The 18,973-nt window shown below is 42.1% G+C and overlaps 1 protein-coding gene across 1 annotated transcript; it reads right to left on the bottom strand.

Annotated features, from left to right (window-relative positions):
• Positions 1–5,876: 5,876 nt before the first annotated feature.
• LOC121399025 (serine/threonine-protein kinase N2-like) lies at positions 5,877–7,398 on the bottom strand. Its single transcript, XM_041578794.1, has 3 exons — positions 7,024–7,398; positions 6,737–6,817; positions 5,877–6,341 (listed from the first exon to the last, which is right to left on the bottom strand). The coding sequence occupies exons 1-3, from the start codon at positions 7,093–7,095 to the stop codon at positions 6,162–6,164; spliced, it is 333 nt and encodes a 110-aa protein (XP_041434728.1). The 5' UTR covers positions 7,096–7,398; the 3' UTR covers positions 5,877–6,161.
• Between the last annotated feature and the right edge of the window lie 11,575 nt (positions 7,399–18,973).

The raw sequence follows: 18,973 nt of genomic DNA, 5'->3' as shown, positions 1-18,973 counted from the left end.
TAAATATTCTCTGGGGCCCCCGGGGTTTTTTTTTTAAACTTGCAAGAAGGGCGCTGGTGCCAACATTTATTTTTAATTTATGGGGGGACCTGACCACCAATGATTTTTTAAAAAGCTTTTATGTGGGTCCCTTGCACCAATCTTTTTTTTTTTTTTTTTAAAGAAAAGGGCCCCAGGGCCCCCCATAAAAGTTTTGGTTTTTTTTACATATAGGGGGGCCCTTACTATCAATGGCTTTTTATAACTTGTGTGTGGGGGAGTTTAGCATTTTAGCACTGATGTCTGTGTGGTCTTTTAACTGTGGGGTGGGGTTTGTGAGGTGGGCGTGGCTCAGGGGCCCCAGAAATTTTTTGTTGAACTGGGCCCCTTGATTTTTAATGGCGGCCCTTGGGATGTCTGCTGCTTATATGGAACACACCAGAGAGGGTCTATGGGACAGAGCCTATAAAGTTGTCCTTTTTAAACAAGGATGCACCAACTCTGGGATTCTGTCTGGACAAACCCTAGCACTTTATACAGGGTTTAGATTTGGACTGTTTGTTGGCCACATTGAAGTCGTGTGAGTTTTAGGTACTGTTAGGAATGGGTTGACAAATCCAAGCATGCTTAACAAAGGTGCTACCCATAAACCGCAAGGGCTTGGCCCTACTTGCATTTGTCACATGTGCCAGTAAAATTTCTTACATTCTTTATTGTGAGGGCGCCGATCTCTCCATCATTGAGCACCGGGCATTTAAGAATCGGAAGGCCAGGATGTGCAGGTTTGGGTTTGTTCCTGTATAACTTTAAATTAAAGTGCCAGAAGGTTCGGGTTGGATACGGGTTGTGAGAGGACAGGTGCGTGTTATGAGTGGACGGATGTGGGTTTGCTTTTTGTCGACCCGGACTTCACTAACAGTGATGATCTATAGGAAGCTCCGATAAAGAGGCCTCACTACAGAGGAAGCAGACCCTGGAGATACAGCGGCACCGTAAGGCCCTAATTCATATACAGTTTCAATAAATGATGGTAAAACAAGTCAACCTCTAAACATTTTGGGGGCCTTAAAAATAATTTGCTGTGGGGCCCAGTAATATCTAGTTACGCCACTGAATATAGTATTCACTATTACCTACAAGATTGGGGGGATGTGATTTTCAGTTATGTTATATGTCTCCTTTAACTTCCCATATATACGCCCAGCCTAAATCATATCCCTCTATAGCAGGGCTGTCCAACTGGCGGCCTGCGACCCCCATTTAAATGGCCTTCCACATCAAAGTCTGCCTGCTGTGTCTGTTTACCATTTGTAAGATTTAAAAGGTATCGCTACAGAGATTAACTGGCCCTGCATTGTTTAAACATCAAATTCAGACTAATCCCCTGTATTGTTCACACCTGTGATCCCCCTTTATTGTTCACACATGTGACACCTCTAGTGTTCACTCCCCTAAAATCTGTACTATTCACACCTGAGACCCAGACTGAAACTGCCCACATTGTTCACCTGTTTACACTTTATTCAAAATGCTAATGGTGCACCAGCACTGTCACTGTATGTAGTACATCTTAGAGTGGTCTTGATTTTCCTGTCTCCTGCTCTGTTCTGCCTTCCCTATGCTCCCACTGTGTGTCATACTTGCCGGCTCTTTGCACCCTGTGTTTGCCATACTTTGCCTGACCTATGATCCCAATGGAACATAAGCCTGGTATTTGTTCTGGGGGTTTGTTAGCATTTGAAAATTATTGTTAGGGGCCCATAAGGTGTTTAATCATATGCTGGAGAACTGTATTATACACAGGGGAAGGGGAGGCATATGGATTTAAGGGTAGGTCTTAATAGGACTTAACTTTGTTCCCATATGAGTGGCATCCCTGCTGGTGCCGGGCCAAGGTAGTTTGGCACCCTAGGCAAGAGCTTCAATCAGTGCCCACCCCTGTCCTGCATTACCATTTACCTCCTTACAATGATGGTTTTTAAATAAAGAAAGCAAGAAAATGTGCAATACTTTTTCAGTTATATTACTGCGCCTTGTACCTGTACCAGGAAGCCCAGCAGCCATCCATAATAAAGCCCCCCTGTACCTGTGCCAGTAGCCATCCATCATACTGCCCCCCATACCTGTGCCAGTAGCCATCCATTATACTGCCCCCCCCATACCTGTACCCTTCAAGCTAAGCAGCCATCCATCATACAGCCCTTCAGCAGCCATCATATTGCCCCCAATCTGTTCCTGTGCCAGCAGCAGCAGAAAATAAATCTGATCACATCAAATTGCCCCCAAGTATTTATGTACCTGTCCTAGAGAGCTGCCTACCCCCTAGTTCTGGCCCTGATCCCTGCAGTGAGCACTAACCATCTGCTTTTTTGGTGTGCTATTAATGTGCACATGGTCTTGCAGTAAAATGAGTGTGGTTTAAAGTAGGTATGGTCTAAAAACAGGGAGTGGCTAACATTGGCTTCCATTATCGGCCCTCCACTATGTAGATTAGAAAAATTCCGGCCCTCTGTACCATATCAGTTGGACAGCACTGCTCTAAAGTATTGCCTAAGGGAAGCCACGTGGCAGCCCCAACCGATAAGTACAAATTCAAATAAGCACAAAATTAATGCTTTCATAGATCACATATGCAAAACAGATTGTATATATCAAAACTATTGTAGATAAAAACAGGATTTTGGGGCAGTTTAGGAAGGGTGTTTCAAAAGCCTCAATTTCTTACCCCAAACTTAGTATCCACCCATATTTTCATGTGTTTTCTCCTTCACGCTGTATTACTTGTGTGCAGAAAGATCAGTGTTTCAAACACCTCTGTGTTTCTTTTTATGGTCTTAATCAGAGATGTAGCTATAGGGGCACAGAACTAGTAACTATAATGTAGATTTGGGAAGCACTGACAACAGCAGGATGACTATAATTAAGCTTGAAAAAGGGCCTGTGAGCCCGAAACATGTCCTGTGGATGCACAGTAAAATCTTAATTGCAGTTATCCTGCTGTTGTGACTGCTTCCAAAATCTACATTATATTGTATGAACATCCTCCCAAACATTAAAGGGTAATTAGAGACCACTGGGTGCTTTTATGGTCACTAACTAGCTCAGGCTTCAAAACGTGTGTGTTATATAGTTGTAGATCAATGTAATAATGCAGTCTATAACCACTTTATACAGTGCCAGCTGCAACAAGCGCATTTTCATAGGTCACTCATTGAAGTAGTGCTTCTTCACTTTCATCCTGGGGCTGCCTCACTTGGGGCCAGCTGGGAACTTCTGCTTCAGCTACCAGGTCACTTCACAGGGGCGCTCATCCCAGCGCACACTTCCATTTGGATTACACGCTATATAGTTCAGGGTATGCTCACCTGGTCTAGCCCGCTTCTCCCTGCTATTAAAGGTGATTGGTCAATGTAGCTATCTATACCCAGTCTACCTCAGGAACCAACTCTTAAAGGTACAGAAACAGTGTATCACTCAAGCTCTGCTAGAGCTCATTCAAGGTACTGTATGCCTACTGAAGTGAAGGATAATTGGCTCAGGACCTTCTTTGGGTAAAGAGAGCTGAGGATACGGGCTTTCCTCTTTCCTTAAACCTAGTGCCTACTTCACTCTCCTCTGGCACAGGCCAGCCAAGGTGCAAACACAGTCTCAATACCAACAAGTAGAAGCAGTTTAACGTAAAACACATACTGCACACCTTTCGTGTTTACAAAGTTTCCTATGACAGCTATTTGTTTTGAACTCTACCCATTCTTTCCAACCACGACTTTCAAACCCTGCATGTGACATGGTGAGCTGGCCAAAAAAAGGTAGGTTATGGGAGAAGGGGCTGGTGGTAGAGTAGACGCCTGCCAAAAACCTGAGCATCCCCTATCAGACATTGAAGCATTACACAAATCCTAAGAACAAATCAGTAAATGTTTCTCTGCCTGGTCGCTGTGAACCCCACAATATGAACCCCCATGTATTTTAAAAGGGGAATGGATTTGACACATATCAATGTATTACCTGTGTGCCACAAATCCAAAGGATTCCCCTATATCTCTGTAATGCAAATGTATTCTGTGCATTACTGCTCACCTACCAATATTTTGTGTTAATAGGAGAAACAACTACATAGTAACCCTACAGGGATAGATTTAGGCTTTGTATCCACACAGGCATCTTCACATCTGACAATGAAGATTTTGTTGTGCATGTTAACCTTCACTGATTTGGGCTCAGGTCTGAAGAGTTTGCTCATGTGCATTATATTCCCTATGGGGATGGTACCTGACCAGCTATGAAAGGGAGAGTGGGATCCATTCTTTATTCTGAATACGGCTGCAAATTTCACAATTTAGATATCCTTAGGGCCTTAAATACATTCATAATTTTGTCTTGTGCTTTTATAAGGTTTTACTCTTACTGTGATACATTCAAGTGTTACTAAACCCTGAGTTTATTTTATTAATTATTTTTCTTCTCTTCTCCAGCTTTTTGATGCGTGGATGTACCAGCAGGTGCACTGAGCATTCAGCCTTCATACCATGATGATGAATGGTGGGAGAATGCAAAGAAACAAACTCTCCGGCCCAGTGTGATAATGCTTGGTGGAGCAGCCATACCTGCAGTAGGACTGGTGTCACTCACAGGTACTGAACCTTTCAGTGTTTCTTTATTGCAAGCCATTTTTTTACTCCCTCCCCCTCTCTAGTAAAATAGACAGACCAATACCAGGAATAAAGATACACACAGCGACATGGAAGTTAATTAAATATGTAATAATTTATTTATTATTGATAAAAATGAAAAAAACTACGCTTTTTGATCCTGAGGAAGGCAAAAAACCTCTGAGAAACTAGAGGAAAAAATTCCTTCCTGACTCCTTAATGGCAATCGGATTTGCTCCCAGGATCAACGCGTCGTATATATTTAAGGAAAATAGGGTAAGGGAAACAGAAAGGAATATGGCAACATACACATGAGCACCTTTTAGGCTGCTAGGTGAACTCTGCATTCTGTTCCATTCCTTTGGAAACCACACAGCCTGCAGACCCGGCTTCTACAGTCTGAGTGATGGAGTGAAAAAGAATGCAGGGTCTACCGAGTGGCTTAAGGGGACTTCTGTCTATGAAACCATATTTTATATGGAAAGGGGAGGCACCGCTGGTGTAACTGATTTAAAGGGGGGGGTCACTGCTGGTGGTATGGTGGAAGGATAAGAATAGAAAGCAATATGGCAGCATACACATGAGCGTCATTAAGCTGCTTGGTGAATGCTGCATTCTATTCCATTCCATTAAACCTCAGGCGCTCACAGACCCCGGCGTCTGCACACTGAGGGATGGAGTGAAAAAGAATGCAGGGTCTACCGAGTGGCTTAAGGGGGCTTCTGTCTATGAAACCATATTTTATATGGAAAGGGTAGGCAAAGCTGGTGTAACTGATTTAAGGGGGGAGGTCACCGGTGGTGGTATTAGGGTGGAAGGAAAAAAAATACAAAGCAATATGGCAGCATACACATGAGCATTATTAAGCTGCTTGGTGAATGCTGCATTCTATTCCATTCCATTTAACCCCAGGCAGCCCACAGACCCCGGCGTCTGCACACTGAGAGATGGAGTGAAAAGTAATGTAGTGTCTACCGAGTGGCTTAATGGTGTTCCAGTTCATGATACCATATTTTATATGGAAAGGGAAGGCAACTCTGGTGTAACTATAATTGAAAGGGGATGGTCACCGCTGGTGGTATTATGGAGGAAGGATAAGATATAGAAAGCAATATGGTAGCATACACATGAGCATCATTAAGCTGCTTGGTGAATGCTGCATTCTATTCCATTTCATTAAACCCCGGCAGCCCACAGACCCCGGCGTCTGCACACTGAGGGATGGAGTGAAAAGGAATGCTGTGTCTACCGAGTGGCTTAAGTGCGCTCCTGTTTATGATACCATATTTTAGTTTGAAGTAGGGGAGCACCGCTGGGGGAGCTATGGTGGTAAAAGGAGGTTCAACTCTGGTGGAGCTGTGGTGGAAGGAGGAGGGGCACCGCTGGTGGAGGTGGAAGGAGGAGGGGCACGGCTGGTTGAGCTGTGGTGCAAGTGGGGGGCACCGCCGGTCCTACTGCAGAGGAAGGAAGGGAAATATAAATGAAGATCTCACGCTGGTGATTTTGGCATTGCAGGTTGATCCTGGAGCTCTACATTGCGGTATAATCGAAGTCCCTAAAGGCTTCCGCAATCTCCTTTTCCATGGCCAAGGAACCCTCGGAGGGAGGAGTTAGAACTAGATGTTGATCTTTATCCTCGGAAAGTCTAACATCCTCAGGTATGAACGGGGGCTGCATTCTTCTCTCTAGCAAAGCCATCCAGTCAATGCTCTGGTTAATAGACAATATAAAAACATTTATTATTAATTGTTACTTAGCATACTTAAACTTTTATTTTATTTAAAATATGTTTGATTAGCATATAAACATTGGGAGTTCATCTGTACCTTTAGGGCTAGTCCACACGAGGAGATTCCGCGAGAATTTTTTCTCCTGGCTACTAATTCCCTCGTCTTTTGAGCGACTATCTCCCCGAACTGCCTCAGCGGGTTTCTCCATAGGCTACAATGAAAAGTCGCCTGCGCTAATGCACACGCGGCGATTGCGTTTTCAATAGTCGCCCAAAGTTGCCTCAGTGCCGAATCTCCACGTGTGGCCTTTCCCTTAGTTCATTTCTGTAGCTACCAAAAGTTGACTGAAAGATCAACATTTGAAAAAGAACTTACTCGAAAGAAATAATGATGCATAACATCACATGCATCTTCTTCACTTGAGCCCAGCCGCTTCAATGGGTCCCGCTGTAAGAGCTACAAAGAAAGAGAATGACCTTAGAAACATTAGCAGATAAGCTATGTTGCAGCGCTGTGTGACAGTTAATGGCTATAAAGGCTAATACACAGTTAGACTGCACAAATTGAAAGGAAATGATTTAAGGGATGCAAGGATAGTGCTACCTGTACATGAATTACTGGTTAGACCACAGCTTGCACCCTTAATTTACTGAGTAACTTACCCCTGATATTAAGTTGACGGCATCCGCTGCCAGGAACGTCGGGATGACTAAACCAGTAGATGGTCTCAGCATTGGTTTCTGCAATGTGGAACATAAGAAAGTTCTCTGTTACTATAGTTTATAGAACTAATCAGTTGTAAGTGGCTAAGAAGGCTTCAAAACCTGTTGCTACATACATAAGGGGGTTTGTAAGGATAGATTGTAGTGGGCATATCTTAGCATACCATTTATATTCCCTACAAATGCAATCAATGCAAAAATGCTGCCACACAAACAACTTATTGCTCTGTGGCTATATGTAACTAATATAGCTGATGCTTGATGTTATTAAGTTAATAAACAGTTGAGTATTCCGTCCAGTTATTAAGGTTTCTACTTACCTCCCCAACTAGCATTTCGTATATTACAATGCCCAGAGACCACCAGTCAACAGATCTTGAGTATGGCTCCCTGGCGAGGACTTCTGGTGCCATGTAGCCAAAAGATCCTTTCAGGCTACTTGTTCGCCCTTCGTAGCCAATTCCTGAAAAAAACAGTTATTGTAAGTAAACGGATGATCATTTGGGGCTTATTTATCTGTATCGACTCAGTTTAATAATGTTTAGTTTGATAATGAAACTGGGTAAAATATTGTCTGTGAAAAAAAAGTTTTCAATATAGTCAGCCAAAAAATGTAATCCATAATAGCTGGAGTAAACCGATGTCTAACGTAACAGCCAGAACACAAATCACTATGTTGCGTCTCTCACTAACCTTTTAGCCAGTTGGCCACTAGTTGCTGGGCCACATTAGACACATACAGTAACTGTTCAGCTTTCTTTTCATCCTGACCTGCATGCTCAGCAAACAAACTGAACATTAAGTGATACTAATCAATGGGGGATATGCCTAACAGTTGGCACCCTCCAGTGATTTCACCTTTTCTTTCCTCCTTTAATCTGCTCTGCTAAAGCATAACTTAGTAGGAAAAGTTCACTCTCACTTTCTCATAATATGAAACTACAAATGTCAGTCACTTCATGAACCTCAATAACATTATGTGAAACTGAACCTTTTGATTTGTTAGTTTATGAGAATCCTTACCGTCTTTGCTCAGCCCAAAATCAGCCAGTTTAACGTATCCGCTGCTGTCTAAAAGTAGGTTTTCCGGCTTGAGATCTCTGTGGTAAAACAACAGCAAAAGTTAGCAAAGTACAACATATTTGGGACACTGTGACAAAAGGGGAAATAATTAGTGATGTAAGGTGAATAATACAATTAATTATGTAAAATATAAGGATATTATAAGTCACTAAGTAGATCCATGGCCTTTTAAAGCACAAGGCTGAAGTTCTCTTGCTCTTGTGGTCATGCTCTACAGGGGATATTAATATTGGCTTCTATTCTTTTGTCTGATATGTTTAGCAGTAATGCTCCCTTACATTTTATATTGCAAAATGTTTCATGTACATGAAAATAATAAATATACTTACCGGTGTATGATGTCATTTTCATGTAAATAAGAAATGGCCATCAGCGTGCAAGCAGCATAGAACCTGCAAAGAGACTCCCATCATTAGGTTATTGAATACATAGTCATATATTTGTTAGTGTAGTGTATCTCTGTCTAAATATTACTGGCTCGCTGTAAGTCAAGAGACCCACTTACTATCATTGTATGTTCTGCCTGCAGCTCCGCTTAAATAAATATGTTATGTATTTCCAAATAATGATGTTTTCTTACATCCTCTTGCCTTTGTTAGATAAACAAGGAGCCAGACCCCGTATACTACTTACTTACTGTATGAATGGCACCCGCATGACTCTAGGTAAAGGTTAATTTGTACTTACATAGCTCTTGGTTGTTCAAATGCACCTTCCCTCTGCAGGTAGCTCTTTAAGCAGCCGCCAGCAACGTACTCCATCAGAAAGAATAGATGGTATTCTGACTGGAAGGTGGCGTGGATATCCACAACGAAAGGGTGGTCAGCAACGGCGAAAGCAACCCGTTTCTCTAGCAAGATCCTGAATATTAAAAGCATTCATTGTCAGAACAAGGGACATGGGTAAGTAACAAAGCCAACCATGCTAAAATGATCATTTCCATAAACTGACCTTTCAATGCCCCTTGAGGAGGTGATGCTCTCCTTCTTCAAGATTTTCAGGGCATAGGATCTTTTGGTTGCCGCGTGTTCAACAAGGAGAACCTGGAATAAGAGAGAATCTCAGTAAATGCAGGAAGATACATGCAGAACATCCATACCCCTTTCAGAGAGCTGCAAGAATCGATCCATACTTGCCCCAGCATTGCAAGGTAACAGAACTAACTGTTTAGCCACTGTTCATGCATGTGCCAATAGTCATCCTAATTATGGATTAAGTTTAATATTACCTTGGCAAATCCGCCCTCGCCTAGGAAACCACGTTGGTTGAAGTCTTGCAGTCTGTAGTTGGTCAACTGCAAAGCTCTGAAAAAGAAATACCCAACATGAAACTCATTTTTATTTCAAATGAAATGTTAATAGTCATAATAATCATCATGTGCAGGTTGCATCTTACTGTGGGTCCTTTGTCACTGCCAGTGGACATCCTTCTGCTGCATCAGGTGGAGTTGGGCTGATGTTTTCGTCATCCACAGATATCTCACTATAAGGAAAAGTAAGTTTGTTATTTTGCGTTTCTTTTTACCCTTAGCCGATTCATTCTCCATAATCCTCAATAGCACAGCACCCCATAGCCATAATTCATAGGTGGCTTTGTGCTATTGAATTATGTATTGTGTAATCTCCTCACCTCTCCGATGACTCGTCAAGCAGCTCGTCTACCTCTGGCACTGGTTCTTCAGTGGATTCGTCACGTTGATGCTGCAAACAAGGGACAATTGTGCAATGAATGAATGTGGCATCACATGGATATGATAAAAGCAATGTTTATGTTCTGGCCAAGAAATGAATGGCATCAGTATAAAATACTCACTTGGAAAGAATCACTGTCAGGTTCTGAAACAACCTGAACCTCAGGTGCGCTGACCTCTTCTGCGCTGACCTCTTCTGCGCTGACCTCTTCTGCTGGGAGGTTTACACCAGTGTCACTAGCAGTCTCCACTGCTGCATCTAAAGAGACAGTAAATAAACATAGTGAATGAATTTTCAAATATAAAAACTTTCTTGAACCTAAGGCTTAAAGATGTTTCTTGATTTGGTAAGATGCTATTAATAATCAGTGGTTTTAAAAGTACATGCAAAAGCCATACAATTCATCTATAGTTCTGTGGGGCTTAGTTTAATGTCCATGAAGGGGTAGTGGATGGGATGTTAGGATGACACACGTTACCCCATATAATGCCAATAGAAAAGAGGCTAGAGCCTGTTGTGACTCACCTGGAACATGCTCTGCTTCCCTCCGAACTATCTCCTCATTGAGCTTGAGGAGAGAGGAGTAAAGGGCTTTCAGCCTCTTCTCACTGCTCTTCCTCAGCTCCTTCATCAGGGCTCTGGTCTTTCTGTCCTTGGTGGCATGGTACAGATTTTCGGCCCCTGCTGCAATCTTCATCTCCTTCTGGATGACTCTCACCAACTCCTCCTTCATTTCTGAAAGAGAGACACCTACCTGGGGCTCACAAGCATCAAGAGACTGTTTGATGTCGACAGTCTATAGAGAATGGGAAACAATTAAGAAACAATGGTTAAGTGCTTGTCACCCATTCCAATTAGAAGAAAAGAGTTTCCTCCTAATGGTTTGGAAGGGGTTTTTTTACAGTCGAATTCTCTCCCTGAATCAGTGGTACAGGCTGACATTAGATAGCTTTAAAGGAGAAGGAAAGTTAAAAAAAAGAACCTTCCTCTTTCTCTTTGCCATTATCCCCCCTCCTGAAACACCGCATTGAGAATTGCAATGGCTTTACAGTTTTGTGCACTTCCATTCCAAAATGTTTCTATAGTGTAAGCTTTGGCGCCACCATTTTCAAATTGCCTCCCTGCGCTTTGTCAATAGTGCGCATGCGCCTCTTCTGTGACCCTGTGGTGTAACCAAACAAGCGCGCATACGTCGCTACACAGTGATAAGCATTGGTGTCGCATCTATAGTGCACATTGAATAAGCCTGTAAGTGCCACAATATGTGGGTATATTTGCGTGTCCTCTGTTCCTGTGCTCGCTTCAAAGCTTCCCTTTGTTACCAGGCAAAGGGGAACATCAATCAAGGTGGAGTAAATGCAGGTAGAGAGAGAGAGAGTTTAGGGATGACGAATGGGCAGATCACGTGACCCAAATGTCATCTCTTCTCGGGAAGACGGGAGATCATAGTGCGATTGCGCAGGGCTACTCTTAGACGGATTGCGCATGCGTGAGCCCTGATTAGAAGGATTTATGGACTGGAGCAAAGACATCCGTTTCTGTGCAGCTTGCCACTTATTTGAAAAACGATTACAGCGCAAGAATGAATGAAAAACGGAATGAAGAAATGCTTACTGGTTATAATATTTTATGGCCAATAATTAAAGCTTTATTTTATTTTAGACTTTCCTTCTTTAAGAAGGAGTTGGATGGCTTTTTAGCAAGTGAATGAATACAGGGTTATGGGAGATAGCTCATAGTACAAGTTGATCCAGGGACTAGACCAATCGCCATTTTGGTGTCAGGAAGGAATTTTTCCCCCATCTGAGGCAAATTGAAGAGGCTTCAAATGGGGTTTTTTGCCTTCCTCTGGATCAACTGGCGAAAAAAGTCAAAAGGTTGAACTTGATGGATGTGTGTCTTTTTTCAACCTAACTTACTATGAAACATGATATTTGTCATGAACATCAGAAAACTGTTTGTCAAATGGGTTTATGAAATATTTCTTATAATCTGAGGAATTTTCTTTTCTATCTGTTGGTAAGGTCTCTAATCGTCAGGCATGAAGCGACAGCTTGATATTTCCATCTGCCTTACCTCAGAATGCCGGTGCCGACGCAAGATGCCAGAATGTCCGGCACCCATATTGACGCTCCTGTATGAGAAAAAAAAGGTTGGTGTAAGTGGCTGCTTCAGTGGAGATAAAGAATACAACTGTTTGTAGCTGCTGGTAAACTACAAGCTCAAGACAAGCACCTCTCTGTAACCTCACTGCTACCCATCTGAGCAGGTAGGAAGTTGATATGGGCAAAGTAGTCATTTTATGACATCTTCACACTTCTTATCCCTATTGGTTTAAACCAGTACTAGTATTATTTCTTTTCAGCCCATCTACTATTCATGTACTAATTTTATTTCCAAACTGGTGTGTGGTTGTTATGGTAATTAAACTATAGCAACTAGACAACAGCTGCAAAAGTCTTTGAGTGTCCAAAACAAAACATTTCAACTCTTCCTTTTTCCTGTTTAAATTCTTCCTTATTCCCATTTATAATTACACATTGTAATAATGCCACCTACATGGCCAGTTAGTGTTATTTGGGGTATGTGCTTATTTGCTGCAGGTTTACCCCTGGAATTGTAGAAAGTTAAGTCCTGCCCTGGGGTCTCTAAGCCCCTGGCTAATAAATATATGGGAATATTGAATAATGTCTGGATCTAAAACTATATTGAGCAACATGGCAATGTCTACAGCCAAGAGTGATACCTTACACATATTATGCATAAAATACAAAAGAACAATGTAAAATAAGGGAAAACTTAAAATCAGGGCATGTAAAATGGGGGTTCTACTGTATCATCCACACTAGTGCTGATGCTAGTGACAGTTGCTTTTAACAGTTGCTTTTGACAGTTGGTAGGATGAGTGGGACCCTAGACGTCAAATAACAGTTGACATTTATAACTAAAGAGAGGCTTAATAAAAGTTCAAAAGTATCAATAAATATACAAGGAACATGAAATACACATTGCCTTAGAGTTACAACTCATAGGGGATGCTGGGAATTGTAGTTCAGCTGTATCTAGAGAAGCACAGGTTTAGCTTTAGGGTCAGTGAGGTTTTGCTAGCAGTTACACAAAAAGGTTGAGCTTGATGGACGTGTGTCTTTTTTCAGCCTCATCTACTTTGTAAAACATTTTACAGAAGGAAAATGCAGGATCCTTACCTTCCTCCAGATGATCCTCAATGGGTTGGGCAGGTTGCTGTTATTCTTCTGCCTTTGATGTTATTGATTAGTTTAAAAAGACTATCTTCTTCTGAGAATTCGATGAAAATCTCTCTAAAAATGTCTAAAAAATCTCGAAAAAAATCTCGAAAAATCGCTTTATGGGGAGAGAAAAATAGAGAGGAGAAGTTGTGAGCTGAGCCCTCTCTGCCATATATATCTGTATATACTGGGTTTTCCCTTTCACTATTTTTCCCAATTGTACTGCACTACTGAATATGCTTGCCCCTCTATAAATAACCAGTCACACAAATCAGTAGCAGATTTAATAGAATGAAGCTGATTAGGAGAGATACAAAAGGTTGGTGCAATCAAGGACCCTGGACACCCCTGCCACCCAAGTGTGGGTGATCCTGGTTACCAAATGCACATGTAGGGGGGGACTTTACAGAGTAATAGCTAAAAACCCTTTTTGGGTGTGGGTGATTGACATAGAAATGAATTGTTGTGATTGGGATTCTTATGTTGGCCATACACAGGCAGGCATACATACAACAGCAGGCAATGGGGGTCAATTTTGAGAGCTTTGGTACCAGGGGTAGTTTTTGGGTGGTTTGTCCTCACTCCCCTAAGCTTCCATAAATCATTTGGGGCAAACCATCCCTAATTCTCCTTTTGTAATATGTCATCTCCCCCCCCAGATTCTGTAGTAGTTCCACTTACCTCTGAATCCTGAACGGAAATAACTGCCATCCATACCTGAGCCCTCAAGTTAACTTCCCTGGCAACTTTCAATCCAATCAGAGCTTCCCTGAGAGTGATGTCATACTGAGCTAAGTCCATGGCACCCCAGTCACTGGCAGCCAATCACTTGCCTCAGGTACATATGTGACATGTGACCAGTCAAACTTGTGCTTAATGAAACAGAATCAACCCCAAACCTAAAGCAGCTTTAGAAACCAGGGCCATCATCAAACTCATGGGGCCCCTGACTAGACTCCCCAATCTCCACTGATGGTTGTCCTGCTTAGATCTCCTCTGTCTGGTGACCCACCAGATGTTAACTGAACTACAACTCAGCTACTGCTTGTCACAGGGAATGCTGGGACTTGTAGTCTGGCAATGGCTGGACAACTACAAGTATCATCACCAAGTTAGTCAGAAGTATTCTATTAGGGATTAGATTTTTTATTTGACAGCTCTGTATGTTTTACTTGTAATAGGCTTTCATGTTGCTAAGGCTCTCACCTCATAGCAACCAGGGAATGGCTTTAATAGTCATAGCTAGACATAGTATCCTTGGAAGTTTGCAGGTTTCCAGTTTATATGCAGCTGTGATCACATGCCTAGAGACTGGGATTAGACTTGCAGCCACTGCATTTTTGCATTTTGATTCTCAGAGTCACTGGCCCCCCAGTTTCCCTCAGTGGCACTCTCATGTTCTATATTTAGGGCTGTTGGTATTTGATGGGAATGTAGGGCCGATCTTAACAAATGTGGGGCGCAATTGGGGCAACTTTGGCAGAGCCAGTAACATTTTCTAGTAGACTTTATGTATGGTGATCCAAATTACAGAAAGATCTGTTATCTAGAAAACCACAGGTCCCGAGCCTTCTGAAAATTTTAGTAGGGAGAGATGGTGCCTTTAGTAACAGTGGGGATAATAGTCTCTGGGAAGGGAGTGTGACTGTGGGATAGCAGGTATAGTAGGGAGAGATGGTGCCTATAGTAACAGTGGGATAATAGTCTCTGGGAAGGGAGTGTGACTGTGGGATAGCAGGTATAGTAGGGAGAGATGGTGCCTATAGTAGCAGTGAGGATAATGGCTCTGGAACTATATGAGGGCAATTTACTGCCATTTTTTCTTTTGGCATATCTAATGTTGTGTGCATTTAAGTTTAAAAAAATCTCTGCTTTATAGTGTACTTTTTGTGGCCCTTAATGTCCACAGCCTTTCCTGGTGCTTATCTTGGGGTTTTCTATGGAGAAGGGAGGTATGAGTGGCTTAGGGAATGGTTTGCTTTTCCACATTGGCTGTAAATATTCATTATATATATAATATATATATATATATATGTATATGTGTATATAAATGTGTGTGTATATATATTATATATATGTGTGTATATATATATATATATATATATATATATATATATATATATATACACACAACACACTCACATATATACACACACACAAACACATATACACAGACAAACATATATACACACACATATATAAATACACACACACACACACATTTATACACACACACATATATACACACACACACACACATGTACACACACATATATACACACACACACATACACACACATACACACACATATATACACACACACACACACATATACACATACACATATACACACACATATATAGGCTACAGGGCAGTAGTAGGCAATCTGTGCATGTGACCCCAGGGTGAGATATCACACAGAATTAGTGCAAAGGAGAAACAGTGATGTCTGGGAGATTAGAGGCTTTTTATCCCAGTGCCATGTACCTTTAAATTGTTGGCTTGCCTTTCAAATTGGATTGGAGGGAGTTAAATATTCAGCTCCAGGAGGAGCCGAGTCTGGACGCCTGTTCAGAGACTCACTCAGAGTCGGAGCTGTAATGTAGTATTACAGGTAGGTGGCAACGGTCTCATGATGGGTCTCACGGGGCCCAATTGCGCTCAAGACCGGCCTGATGGGATGTACACTGGGCCCTCTTTTCTCCTGGGGACTCCGAGGGTCTGTTTCCCCTATTAACCCCCTGCCAGTTAACATACAGCTTTAGAGTATGACACAGAAGGGGATTTCTGTATCAGCCAATAACATGTGAAGCTACATGTGAGACAGAACCAAGGCCACCATCATATCTCATGGGGTCCCTGATTGGACTTCCCCCATTCCTACTCATTGATGGCCTTGCTGAGATCTCCTCTGGTGGCCTGCCAGTCGTGAAATGAGCTACACCTCAGCTACTGGTTATTATAAAGAATTCTGGGAATTGTAGTTTAGCAATGACACATAAGATCACTGAGGCAGATAAGAAGTATTCTATTGGGAAAATAATTTTTTAGTTGACTACAGGTCTTTCATTTCAACTTTAATAGTTCTCTGGTTTCTAAGGTCTCTCCCCTAGCAACCAGGCAGTGGCCTTTAATAGGGCGTTGCACGCGTGCAGTGTCCCTGGGAAGCTTGCAGCCAATTTTGAGTTCTGTATCTGGTGCGCCACCTGGCCTGTAAAGTTGTATTTGATGCCAATGTTGATTAATAGAAAAGGCAATGTCTATAGGAAGGATTTCTCATAGACGGCCCTTCCTGTCATGCAGACGCTATGGGTTAATAATCCCCTCCGGAGGCAGACAGAAGAAGAAACTGTTTGGCTTCCACCCTCCTACATATATACTGATTGATTCCTCCCTTATCCTTCAGTTTTTCTTTCTGTTCCTGCTGGAGGTTAGGACAGTAACATTTTTTTTTTTTTTTTCTCTCAATATTTTTTCTTTTATTTTATTTTTATTAAATATTCCTTTTATTTTACTCGTGATTTTCTCTTCAGGATTGAAGTCATTTCGAGCCAGCTCACTCCATTCCACTGGACTGGGGCAAGGAAGATGGGACACTTTCACCACAGCCACAGTAAGTCTTCTCAAAGGACAAATACTGCTGCAAGGAAGTTTGGAAAGGGCTTGATTCCCTCTGCCAAGACATAAAGTCTCTCAGAGACAATACTGCTTGCAGGATACTACTATGGCTGGTATCACCAAAGCGCAGTAAAGTCTATCAGTGACGAGTACTGCTGCAGGCCACCACACACGCTGGCCTTTTTCCTCACAGTAAAGTCTTTCTGAGACAAAATATTGTTGCAGATTACAGTGACACTCCATCGCTCTACTGAGCGACGACAGCGCAATGTTTCGCCCTAGCAGCACTTCCGCATTATAGTGGCCCAGGGGGAGCCCACAGGGGATTACCTTGTAGGGACTCTGTGTTCCCTTTCAATGGAAAAAGTGCTTGAGAGTTGTACTACACCAAAAGTGTCCTTAAAGGAACAGTAACACCAAAAAATGAAAGTGTTTTAATGAAAATATCATGTAGTGTTGCCCTGCACTGGTAAAACTGCTGTGTTTGCTCTAGAAACACTACTATAGTTCATATAAACAAGCTGCTGTGTAGCAATGGCGGAAATTGAAAAAAAAGGCTCTATGGCACAGGATAAATAATGGATAACAGATACCATTATGTTCTACAGAGCTTATCTGCTGTGTAACTTGAGCATTTTCTCCTTTGAATGGCTGCCCCATGATCCGTTATCTGGAAACCCAAAACCCATTATCCATAAAGCTCCGGATTACGGAAATGCCGTCTCCCACAGACTCCATTGGAATCAAATAATCCAAATTTTAAAAGAATTCCTTTTTCTCTGTATTAAAACAGTACCTTGTACTTGAGCCAAATTAAGATATAATTAATCATTATTGGAAGCAGAACCAGCCTATTGGGTTTATTTGGGGGCACATTTACTAAGCTCGATTGAAGGATTCAAAGTAAAAAAAATGTTGAATTTCAAAGTTTTTTTTTGGATAATTCGACCATCGAATAGGCTACTACGACCTTCGACTATGACTTCGATTCGAACGATTCAAACTAAAAATCGTTCGACTATTTGACCATTCGATAGTCTAAATACTGTCTCTTTAAAAAAAACTTTGACTACATACTTCGCCACCGAGCTACAATGTTAGCCTATTTGGGACCTTCCCCATCAGTTTTCTAAGGTTTTTTGATCGAAGGAAAATCCTTCGATCGATCGATTAAAATCCTTCGAATCCTTCGATTGAACGATTTTTCCTTAGATCGTTCGATCGTAGGATTTGCGGTAAATCCTACGAATTCAAATTCGAGGGTCGAATTCGAGGGTTTATTAACCCTCGATATCCGACCCTTAGTAAATGTGCCCCTTAGTGTTTACATGATTTTCTAATAGACTAAAGATCTGAAGATCCAAATTATGGAAAGACCCATTTTCCAGAAAACCCCAGGTTCCAAGCATACTGGATAAGAGGGCCCATACATGTACTAATAAAGTGCCATATTCCCTCTCTTGTGTGCTTTATCCCACTAATCCCCATTACCGTTTTTTTAAGAACTCTTGCCTTGCCCAAGGCCTGGGTGAAAACTCCTTCATAAACAGGGTGAGGTATTTTCCCAAGTGACCAAAATCCTATTTATTTTCTTTGGACCCTGCCCTATCAACAGTGGGTGGGGGTGTACTGATCGGGCACCTCTGCATAATCATTTTTCCTTCTCTTTTCACAGTATAAGGGATTCCAAGGGACTCTTAGGACGTTTGCGCATTTGACGCCTGCATCAAGGTGCCTTTTGGCCCCCCGAATTTGCTTGATGTTCACCCCCAATGTTCTCTAATACTGTGTCTATGCAGGTAATTGCACAAGTACACACAACAAAGCAGATGTAATTTATTGCTTGCTTTTCTTCTGTTAGCATAAAGTGCATACAAATTAAAAAGAGAGCACAAAAGAAACTGTACATTCAGTAGGAAGTCTGCCCCAACTCCAGTGCCCAGAAGGCAAATATAGGGGAAATATGATGCCTATGATTAAGGGATTGAGTCCCGAAACGCGTAGGGCTTGAGATCCCTGTGGGGTCTGTAATAAACCTGTCTTATCCTTGAATAGAGTGCCGTCTTTCCTTTGGTTTGGTGTGTGACAAGCGGTGGGGACGCTGCAGCCAGAGCACCCAGCAAGGAATACACGGAGCAGTGCAGGAGGGGTAAGCTGGGAGCGGTCTAATTGGTGTATTCGTTGTTTAAATATAGGGGAAACCCATATTCATTTTATTCTGCTCCCACCCCCTATACTCCTGTAAGGAT

This window comes from Xenopus laevis, chromosome 9_10S, assembly GCF_017654675.1.
Source record: "Xenopus laevis strain J_2021 chromosome 9_10S, Xenopus_laevis_v10.1, whole genome shotgun sequence".
Classification (NCBI taxonomy): Eukaryota; Metazoa; Chordata; class Amphibia; order Anura; family Pipidae; genus Xenopus; species Xenopus laevis.
This window is presented reverse-complemented; position numbering and strand designations above follow the sequence as displayed.

Bases quoted from the DNA above. Each gene is read 5' to 3' on its own strand.
- LOC121399025 (XM_041578794.1), bottom strand. From the start codon at position 7,095: ATGCTGAGACCATCTACTGGTTTAGTCATCCCGACGTTCCTGGCAGCG. The intron at 6,818-7,023 runs GTAAGTTACTCA...CTTTCTTTGTAG, and splicing joins CCGTCAACTTAATATCAGGG to CTCTTACAGCGGGACCCATT. The intron at 6,342-6,736 runs GTAAGTTCTTTT...TCTATTAACCAG, and splicing joins TGCATCATTATTTCTTTCGA to AGCATTGACTGGATGGCTTT.